The sequence below is a fragment of the Teleopsis dalmanni genome, chromosome 1 (genome assembly GCF_002237135.1).
Source record: "Teleopsis dalmanni isolate 2A chromosome 1, ASM223713v2, whole genome shotgun sequence".
NCBI classification, from domain to species: domain Eukaryota; kingdom Metazoa; phylum Arthropoda; class Insecta; order Diptera; family Diopsidae; genus Teleopsis; species Teleopsis dalmanni.
This window is the reverse complement of record NC_051846.1, coordinates 39,273,595-39,285,159: the sequence shown is the minus strand read 5'-3', so window position 1 is coordinate 39,285,159 and position 11,565 is coordinate 39,273,595. Positions and strand designations below refer to the sequence as shown.

At 28.3% G+C, this 11,565-nt stretch overlaps 1 protein-coding gene across 1 annotated transcript; it reads right to left on the bottom strand.

Annotated features, from left to right (window-relative positions):
- Positions 1-4,020: 4,020 nt before the first annotated feature.
- LOC119679855 lies at positions 4,021-4,721 on the bottom strand. Its single transcript, XM_038092430.1, has 2 exons — positions 4,236-4,721; positions 4,021-4,176 (listed from the first exon to the last, which is right to left on the bottom strand). Exons 1-2 carry the CDS (start codon positions 4,719-4,721, stop codon positions 4,021-4,023), a joined length of 642 nt encoding a protein of 213 aa, XP_037948358.1.
- Between the last annotated feature and the right edge of the window lie 6,844 nt (positions 4,722-11,565).

Genomic DNA, 11,565 nt, shown 5'->3' with positions numbered 1-11,565 from the left:
TAATTTTAGCAATTTCGCGGCTTTATAATAACGAGATATTTTTAACTTAACTTAATGAACTTAATTATTATTGATAGTAATTGTGATAAAAATAATAAGTTTGTTCTGGTTTACTGAACAAAATTTTATTAAAAATGATAATAATTGATTTTGATTATTTATAACAATAATTATATTTACACCGCTTTTTGTATCGTGGTTAACCTATATTTATTTCAATAATACAATATTCATTATTTTTAATAAAAAGATTAGAATAGTTATATATAAGACCAATAAAATTGTATTTCTTAGTTATTTGAGAGTTTTATGGTTACCATTCAGCTGGTAATGTAATCGCTAAATACCCATCTTGAATTTGATATTGGAAAATAATAACTATAATTTTAGATTGAATTAGATTTTAAACGGGTTAGGAACTTGTCACCACATCACTGCATTCTTTGAGGATTATTGTGACACACCCACTTTAGTTCCATAGACGAGTAGGAGTTAAGAACGCCATTATGTCCTTTGGAGAGTTGCTGTCTAATTCCCTTATAAGTGGATAGGCAGTTGATAAATATCGAAGTTTGAGTATGGCGAGACTATCACAGTGATACATAATGTGTTCTGCTGTTTTCTCTTCTTCGCAACAAAGTCTGCAGGTATCGTCTCTTGTAATACCTACGTTCGATAGATGCTTATTTATTCCACAATCTCCAGTGAGAAATCCTGTGACAAGTCGGCTGCCATTTCTGTTCAGTATTAGAAGCTCCCTAGTTCTGGCTTTTGATGGATTCGGCATGAATTCTTTAACTTGTCTGTAGGCAATTTCATTCTCTCAATCAGTTTGAGCGGCTCTTATAAATTGTTACTACTTGTGGAGAAACGCAATCAGTATACAATTACCAATAAAAAAGTAAGTTCTCTCATTAACGTGCACAGTTTCAAAGTTTGATTATATTACTTTAATAAAAAAAATGTTAATAATTTTATGTAAAAGTAACATGTTGAAAGTGACGCGTCTTATGATGACATGAAACTATTTAAAAACTAGAAGGGTTCGGATAGAAAAGAAAATACAACAACAAAAATTTATGTATTGTATTAAAATTTGGCTAACCATGCAATGCTGTTACGAGTATTGTCAAGTACACATCATCAGTGGTCTTAGAAATTATTCGAATTTTTTTTTAATTAGTTTACAGTCTGTATATAATTTGATTGGAAACCTGGCAATTGCCAGGTTTAGAACTCGTACCTGTCAATTTAGAGGTGATAACTAATCGTGTTGTTCCACAAGTAGCCAAGATTGTCCAAATTTTCCATGCTCAAGTTCCAAGTTTTTTATTACTTTTTTATTTACTAAGTGACACTAACCAAAGTACTCTTAATTTATTACTTAAATTATTATACTCAAATCTATTTGCAAACTTGCAATATTTACTTTTACTACTGCTTTTATAAGTTATTTTTGAGTCATATTTTTTGATTATGTTTATAACTACAACAAATCAATATCAATTTTTTTAATTTTTTTTTTTATTATTAATAATATACACAAACATTCTTATCTTATAATGTCATTTAAGTGGTACTTATATCTATTGACACCGACACTATGAACATTGTTGTGCCTTACTTCTATGTAATTTTGTATAGAAATCAGAATTGGTGATTTTTATTTATCTAGAAATATTGAGTATGCACTATATATATGTATATGTAATTTCTTTAAAAATATTTTTAATTTTGTTTTTTTCAATATTTATTATTTCTATTATTAACTTATGTGAAGTATTTTCTTTAAGTAGCTGAAGCAGTACATTTAAAATCAACTAATTATATTAATAGTTGTATATAATTCTATATATTTGTGCATAAATTTAATTTAAAATCATAGCAAAAGTCCCAAGAAGACTTCTGATTCCATTGATTCCATGTTTTTAAAGTGTCTAACTTATTTAAGTAAGTAATGACATTATTCTATTAAAATGGTGTGGTCTCTGTATAGACCCTTCATTTATATTTCATTCTTTAGCTAATAACTTTTCTTGAAACTTTTTATTTTTACCTCTTAATCCATTGGCTCCTGGTTTTATATACGAGTATGTTCAGCTTATTTACAATGTCACGTACAACAATCTTTATCTAATGTCTATGTTTCTCATAGAACTCACGTGATCTATTTGTAGTAGTTATTGTATATTTCTGATAACATACGATAAAGAAATTATAGTAAAATTAATACTTAAATAATCAATGAATATCAACAAGCTATATAGAAAGCAAATATTTTTATCTAGGCAAATATTTTTAACTCTCCGTCAACTTATCAAGCATTTCATTTCCATGTTACTCATTCGTAAGAAAACTTGAATGGCTCATAATCCACCCGGAACTTTAATAATAGAAACTATTTGCTTATTTTTTAACTTAAGATATCGATTAAATTTAATCTTTAGTAAATTTTATTGAGACAAGGTCGTTTAGAATACAAAAGTAACATACATATATAATCAATCCGTCAAAATTTGTTGTGTTGCATTTAAAGTGAACTCTACTAAATGCAATACAACCATTTCAATACATTAAGACAAATTTAGCTATGTTCATCAACTTCTTTAGTGAAGAAATAATATAATATTAAGTTCTGGAACAGAAAAAATCAAAGAGGGTTCTAGTAACCGATGTTTGGTCGATTGCAAATACCCAAAGAACATGTGAGCTCTATATAATATTGTGATCAAAATATAAAGTGAAATTGTTTATGACTTCTAAAAACTATAATTATTCTTCTTAATCTATTTTCTTGCCTTTAAAGCACTTTTCTTCTGATACAATTCTCTTATGTCAATTTCTGTTTAATCCTGAATAGAAATGCCAAAGTCGTTTATCGAAGTTGCCTTCAAAGCACGCAGCGATTTGTGTTATCCTTTCAATCAAATTGAAACGGTGTTCCTGTAACGGAGGATAACTAGAAGTCAAAGCATGTCAACAATGGTTGTGGATCAATATGAGTTGACTTTTGGTGAAACAGTTGTCTCAAAGAACCAATGTGGTGTGAGCTGGTGCATTATCGTGATGCAGAAACATAGATAATTCATAACCCATCACACCACTCTAATCAGATAAAATTGCAAAAATTACCTTGATTTTTAAACTACTTTGGCTTAATCTTTTGATTAGCTCACTTATTGTCTCACTTGCTTGATTGCTCTCACTTGCTCACAGTACTTGCTTGATTGGACGAATGTCTTCGGATCGTTTGCACAGGTCCAAATCATACATCCAGTTATCATGTTTTTTATCGTATCCTCAAAGTAAGAATGCGTGATTTGACAGTCCGCTACCCAAAACTATTTAAAAAAAATTAATGTGTTTTTAAAATCAAACGAAATTCATTTATTTAAGAAGCAAAATATCTTTGGAATCATTATAGATAGATGCAAATAACTAATAACAGTATCAACGCGATTTATAATTTTTAGTCGACGATTTTGAAGCATCACATTATGTATTTCCTTGACGTGCTATTTGTTATTTGATGTTGATGGCCGTCTAAGAAGAACTGGCTGTAGTATATATGATGAATGAGTAACAAATTAAAATGATATGGAGAATAATAAACTATAAAACAGTTATTGTAATAGAATAATCCCAAGTATGGTATATAAGTGTTATAATAACACATCTGACATATTTAAGACACCTGCTAGAAACCTTTAAAACACCGAAAAAAATAGATTTTGCATAAAAGGTTGCCTACAGCTACCAAGTATCTTATGAAAAAATATTTTTGTATTATTTCTTTGTATACTTAAACAAATATTAGTTCCAAAAACTTTATGACTCTGGCTTGTATTCCACAAACAGAGATATACACTTATAGTACTTTTAACTACTTAATTCTTTTATTTCTTATCTGAAAACGTATTGGTTGTTAAATTGTTTATTTTATTTAAATTTAATTAAAAAGAACTATTATATATGTCTATATTTAACAGATATGTAAAGCTTTATTTCATATTAAAACTTTTAAGCTATTACACACATATCAACTTTCTCAGTAACTTGATATAACAAACAGGATAATGCATTTAAAATAACAATAACGAAATATTGTAGTAATGATTTCTTTGTGAAGTTGATGGCATCATACTTAATCAGAATCCTCATCAAATGTATGTCCATCTAAAATTTTTTATACCATAGAATAACTATTTTATATTATAAATTTTACTCAAACTTACGATTTTTTCGGTTTCAGATAATATATTATGAGTGCCTTCCCCACTCAATAATTTCTGTTTTAGATATACAGATAGCAATAGATCATTAGTTTTTGATCTTTCAATATTCCAGGACTCACTTAATATAGCAAACCAGTAAATATTGATCCAAATAATACCAAGTACAGGCACGTAAAAGTGTAAAGACTTTAATATTTTAAATAAAACAATTTCCAATGAAAAATTCAAACAGTACAGAAATAGGTACGTATTAAAAATGCAACTGAAAATATTTGACAAATTCATCAAAGCAAACCAATTAAATTTTTCCAGAAAGAGATTATGAACATTATCTAAAGTTTTTGTTATGGAAGAAATGTTTCTACGAATTTTTAAAAAATGATCGCAGTTTCCTGTGTCATCGATTCGCATAATCTCAATTTTTAAAAATCGATTCACATTCTGTTGCAATGAGTTTATGACGATCTGAAAAGTCTGATATGCCATTAGCATAAATTCAAAACAAATCAGATAAGCAATTGTTACTGGCGAGATCAAGATTAGTGGTGATATCACATAGATAAACATAAATAATATTTTCACAACACAGATATATTCTAAGTAACCTTCACATGAGAGTCTTAGTCTGGAGTCGAGCTTATACAAAGCATTTTTAGTGGAGATCAAGTCATTTGTTATTTTGACTATTATATTTGCATATTTTTTCGAATGAAATATGTAGTAAAATAGGTAAAGACACACAGATCGTGTTATATATATAAGATGAGCTATAATTAATCGTTGCATGTGAGCACCATTGCTTGTATCTAAGTATTTGTTTATTGACGACATCACAAAATAATCCGAAATCAAGTGAACACCCACGAAAAATATTTTCAAAATAACAAAAAATATTTTATAAACATTAATTTTTTCTATGTATAAAATTTGTTTATCCTTGCTATACGCGAATGTATATAGGCACAAGAATTTTGAATATTTTAACAAACTTTTAGTCCTTGTAGTTATGAATGATGTTGATCCTTTCATTTTAAGTATGACCCGACAACTGAAATGAACGAAACCATCAATTGTTAGTGTATTGTAAAAGACATTTCTAATTTGATACAATCTAATATTATGTATTTGTATATAAGTGTTAAAAAAGTGTCTTCTAACAAATTGTAAAGTAGTGCGTTAATGTACCCTGAATTCCCTGTCATATATAAGGGACTTCAGTATATACAATTTAATTGAGTGAATTTTATTTACTATACCACTTGTACATAACTCTTTATTTCATATGAAACAATTACTTATAATAATTATTATTATGATGGTATTTCTTTTTTTTTTTGGTATTCTTAATTATGATAGCAAATGCTTTTTGTAGTATATTGACGTGTATTGATTCAGAACATACAATATTAATGAAATTATTGCTGTCAAATTGGCTTCATTTATTGATAACAACTTTTATATATCAAAAATACTATATCTATTACGTGTAGGTTTATTTATATAAGTGATTAAATTGTCTTTGCATTTTTATAAGTGCTAATATGGCTTAAAGAATATATATTCAAATATGTGGACATAAACTTCTTGACACTACTCTTCTTGTCGGTAAAACACGAGCCAACACGGATCTGGGTATAAAAAATATTTTTCTAATGATTGAGTTTAAATAAATGTTTTAAATATGGATAGACTACTTTTGTTTATATACTTTCCTGACAATTTTCAAATTTTTGTTTTATCAACCCATCGTCCTCCTCGGTATGCAGTTAACGCAGACTATTTCCACAAACTGTTTTAGTTTAATGGACATTGGAGAAATATTTCTAACTATATACCATATAGTTATATATAACATACAGTATATACAGTACTCGGTAACAATCTTGATGTTGTCTTCTACGAGCCTTGAATCGGACAGTTATTCGAAAAATTGCTGATTTAATAGAGTGCACAATTATCAGTTATTTGAAATGCGAAAAAATGGTTTATATGACTCATGACTTATGACTTATTATTTATAAATCATTTTCGGATTATTCACCGGAAATATTAACTTTGATGAACAAAGTAACAATATTATCTATACACAAAAAAAGAAAAAAAAAACAATACGGTTTCAAATTTGAGTATCTATTAAAATATACTTTAGCTTATAACTTTTCTGTAAACTTTTTATTAATTGTAACCTCTTAATCCACTTCTTACTGGTTTTATATACGAGTATGTTCAACTTATTTACAATGTCACGTACAACAATTTTTATCTAATGTCTATGCTTCTCATAGAACTCACGTGATCTATTTGTAGTAGTTATTGTATATTTCTGATAACATGCGATAAAGAAATTATAGTAAAATTAACATTTAAGCAATCAATGAATATCAACAAGCTATATAGAAAGCAAATATTTTTATCTAGGTAGGTGTGTACAAAGAAAAGTAGAGTCAGCTTATCAAAGATATCATTTCTATGTTATTCATTTGTAAAAATACTTGAATGAAACTAAAAACTTTAAAAATAGAAACTATTTGCTTAATTTTTCAACTAAAGATATTGATTAAATTTAATCTTTAACAAATTTTATTAGAGACAAGGTCGTTTAGAATTAAAAAGTATGTGATCAATCAGTCAAAATTTGTTGTGTTGCATTTAAAGTGAACTCTACTTAATGCAATACAAGCATCTAATACATTAAGGCAAATTTAGCTATGTCTATCAACAAAACACTTTTCATTCATACAATCTTATTTATTATTCCTAAAAAGTCCTACAAAAACTTCTATTCAAAGATGGAAATCGTATCATTTCGTAAAACGATATTGGGCCACTTAACGATTATTATTATTTTGTATGAAAGGCAGCGAGAGAATAAAAGTGCTAATCGAAAATAATACAGTATTTAGTAATTCAAATTGATCTTTAGTTAGCAGAAGAATAAGAATAAAGAATGAAGAATAATTCTAGAAATTAAAAATAAGCATTAAGTTACGGATATCCAGACATCTACGGTCTTTCTTTTTATTACTATATATTTCTATCAAAACTTTTTTACTTTCCTGACTTTTTCAAACCCTAAATGCAAAATGATATGGAAATTATTTGATTCACCAATATTGTTTTAACTACACCTTCGCTCATGGATGAATATTATTCAAAGTAGTGAAAAGTTTCAAAAATAAATACTATTTTTAAAGCAGCAAAAGACTAATTTTCATTTTTCCTGATTTCTGTTATAATAATGTCGTTCACGACCTGTGTCTCAATTAATCGAATGCCATGGAAATTAAACTTAAAGAAAGAAAGAGTACATCGATTCATATTTTATCTTTGACATCAAACGAGTTTAAATTATTGTCAAACTATGTATCAGCACGCAAATACTATATTTCTGTATTTTTCAAATGAAAGTCAAAATTTTAGACATTGTGGACCTTCTAGTGTCAGACGGGAAAAGTAATTCTCAAATAATTGATTTCCTCCTGGCCTAGATCAAGCATGGATAGTAATAGAGAATGTGACCAGAAGCCTCGTCTGCTTCTAAGCTGATCCCATTTTGTTAAAGTGATAACGTGGTCTATGGTGAGCCGTCAAATATCCCACCAGCAACCTCAACTCTGTTCTGCTGGGGAAGGATACCGTATCGTAATTGTAAGGACGAAGAGCTCTTTAGTCCGACAGTAACCTAGAATGTTGCGCCAGTAGTGACTTTTGATTGAAAACCATTTTTCAATCAGAGACCCAGTTGTAGACCAACACAATATCCACAGAGTTGAATGGCACAAAGTTCGGTCCACAGAGTTGAATTGCAGATCCTGTCCTCGCAAGATTGTCCGCACACTCATTTCCATTGATTAATATAATTGTTTATTCAGACTTTATGGTCACTTGTAGTGATTTGATAGGTTTTGAAGAAATCCAGTTAAGGGGATAAAGTATCATCGCTTTGTAAAGTGTAACTATGACAAAAGTTTTCTGAACCATTTTTATGTTCTTATATACTTTCGCTTCTAAGTTTGAAAATATCTTAATCGATACTGTCTATCTATCGGCGATTCAATAAACAATAGATGCCCGGACTTAGCAACCGGAGAAGTGAAAATACATTTCACTGTTTTCTCTAGCTTCTCAGGAAGCTTATTCTGCTTTAGTAACACTTTATTGTGACTACATGTAAATGAATGAGATGTGAAAGACTTGTGGAATTATGTCACCACGGTCACTCTAAGAACTATTTCTTTAATATTTTTAGTTCTATATAGTAGTCAATCAGAGCAGCTCTATGCAAATATAATAATCCATTTTGTTTGCTACATTAAAAAATTTTTTTTTGACTTACATCGACTATACATAAGTTTCTTATATTCCCAAAAAAAACATTCTTTAGTGACTTCTGTACTTTTTGAGAACAGTCGCTTTAGTAATTTTCGGTAATAAACTTTGGAATAGAAAGAAAGATAATTTATAAATCACATCTATGTAGATCTGGTAGTATCAAAAACATTCTTATTACCTGACTCATTTATTTCATACCTGAAAATATATTAGTGATTAATTAGTGTATGTAGTTCTCGTTGAAGATAATGTAAAATTATTTATAAAATTTTTGCAATTAAATTTATTTAACAATTTTCGAGATAATGAACTTAAGCAATGACACAAAGAACACTGTTATCACTATTTTGGTACAATACACAAGTTAATGAATTTAACATAACAATTATGAAATATTGAAGCAATGATTTCTTTATAAAATTGACGCCGTCATTTTTTAAAAAAGTCCTTAACAAATTCATGTCCATCTAAAATTTTACATATAATAGAATAATTCTTTTCATTTCAAAACTAATATTTAAACTTACAATTTTTTCGGCTATAGGCACGATTTTATGATGGCTTTCCTCATCGACTAAATTCTGTTGAAGATATAAAGTAATCAAGAGCTCATTAGTCCGTGTACGTTCGATTTTAAACGATTCATTTAAAATAGCGAGTAAGTAAGTGTTGATCCAAATTATAACCAATGCCGGTACGAAAAATTCAAAGACTATTAAGACTTTAGTGAAAGTAGTTTCCATTGAGAAACCTAAACAATGTAGCAGTAGATATGTGTTAAAAATGCAACTGAAAATGCTCGACAAATTCATCCAAACAAAAAAATTAAATTTTTCCACAAAGAGTTTATGAACATCATCTAAACCTTTTGTTATGGAAGAAATATTTTTTAAATTCTTCAAAATAGAACTGATATTTTTGGTTTGGTGGATTCGCATAATCTCAATTTTTAAGAATCGATTCACATTCTGTTGCAATGAGATTATAACGATCTGATAAGTCTGATATGCCATTAGCATAAATTCAAAACAAATTTGATAAGCAATTGTCACCGGCGATATCAATATTATTGGTGATACTATATAAACAAAAGTGAATATTATTTTCACGATACAGATATATTCTAAGTAACCTTCACATGAGAGCATTAGTCTTGAGTCGAGTTTGCACAATGAATTCTTAATCGAGATTAAATCATTTGTTATCTTCACAACGATATTTGCATATTTTTTTGAATGAAATATGTAGTAAAATAGGTAAAGACATACTGAACGTGTTGTGTATATAAAGTTAGCAATGATTAATCGTTGAATTTCAGCACCCTGTTTTGTGCGATTAACTCGTTTTACTGCACAAATTACGAAACAATCCGAAATCAAGTGAACAATCACGAAAACTATCTTCAGAATAAGGGAATATATTTTATTTATATCTTTTTCCTTTAAGTAAATAATTTCTTTGTCGTTGCTATATGCAAATGTATATAGACACATAAATTTTGAATATGTCAATAAGTTTATACTCCTTTTAACTATGAATGTTGTTGATCTTTTCATTTTAAATATGAGCCGACAACTGATATGAAGGGAACTAAATATTACTAGTATCCTCTGCAATTTGTATGTTATTTTATACGTTCTATATTATGTATTTGCATATAAGTGGTAAAAAAACCATAGTTCCCACATTTCCCTATTATATGTATAGGATTTCAGTACATACAATTTGATTGAGTGCCTTTTATTTACTATAATATTTTTACTTAAGGCAATTATTGCGTAGTATTTAAAGTACATTTTTATTGTGCACTTAATTATGCTATCAAACATTTTTTGTAGTGTACTAACTTGCGTTGGTTTAGACTAAAATAATAAAATTATTGATATTATTTTTCAATATAAACTTGATAATTTTAGAAAGTCATTAAAATTTCTGTATATCCGAAGTTGAAAAACTATTGCGAGTAGATTTATTTATAGATGTGATTAGATCGTTGTTGTACATTAATGACTACCGATATCTTTTCGTGAATTAATTAATTGCGAATTATAATTTTGTTGAATTTCTGCAAGATTCACACTTCAGTTCAATAAAATTACTAAGTTCATGCATACATTAAACTTTCTTACTTTACTAAAGATATTTAGATTGCAAATGTCTTAAGCAAATATGTTTGTAGTAACTTGGTTACTAATCCAAAATAACATGCATATACTGCTTTTTATTCGAAACTTAAATTAAATAACTTAAAGAATATATCCTAATATATGACTAAAAATGTAATGATAGGAGGCATCTCTTTAACAATAAAGTATGATCCAGCATGGGTATATTTTTGAAATATATTCTTCTTCTTAGACTGTCTACTCACTTTGAGTGTCAGCGGTCGCATTTATTAACAATAAGCTTATTTTCACGTAATTTCACGTGATTTATATCTTTAATAATACTTATAACTAATCATAAAACGTAACATTTAACTCTTAACATTCAACCTAATCATTTTACATTGAACTACAATCTATGGAGCATTCAAAAAGCGTTTCTCGGTATGTTATTTACTATCTCTTTCGATTGCGGAGAGTGTATCAATTCGACAGTAGTTCGAAGTCCTGTCCAAACGCGGATGTTCCTTAACCGTGAGAGTTGTTGCCGCCCAACACCTCTACGACCTTCTATGGTATATGAGCTTGAAGTACAAGTTCCAATACTTCGTATTTAATTGCACGTTTTATGCTCTTTTTCTTTTTTCATGGTTTTTAGAAATATATATGTATTTAAAATTTGGAATTATTTAAAATTCCAAAAATTAAGCCGTTGGTAGTAATCTTAACTTGACATGTACTTATCACAGTGCCTGGCAGGAAGTACCAGACATAAACTCTTATACAGTCATTGAAACGGAAAGATTTATTTTATATTATATATATATTATTTCATTTGATATAACTAATAGGAGCAGTTAAGATAACCTAGATTTTACAGAATTTGCTGATGT

What these genes read in the sequence shown, in the direction of transcription:
- LOC119679855 (XM_038092430.1), bottom strand. Translation starts at nt 4,721, where the DNA reads ATGGCATATCAGACTTTTCAGATCGTCATAAACTCATTGCAACAGAAT. An exon ending in TATCTGAAACCGAAAAAATC is followed by an intron (nt 4,177 to 4,235) that starts GTAAGTTTGAGT and finishes AAAAAATTTTAG; the next exon opens with ATGGACATACATTTGATGAG.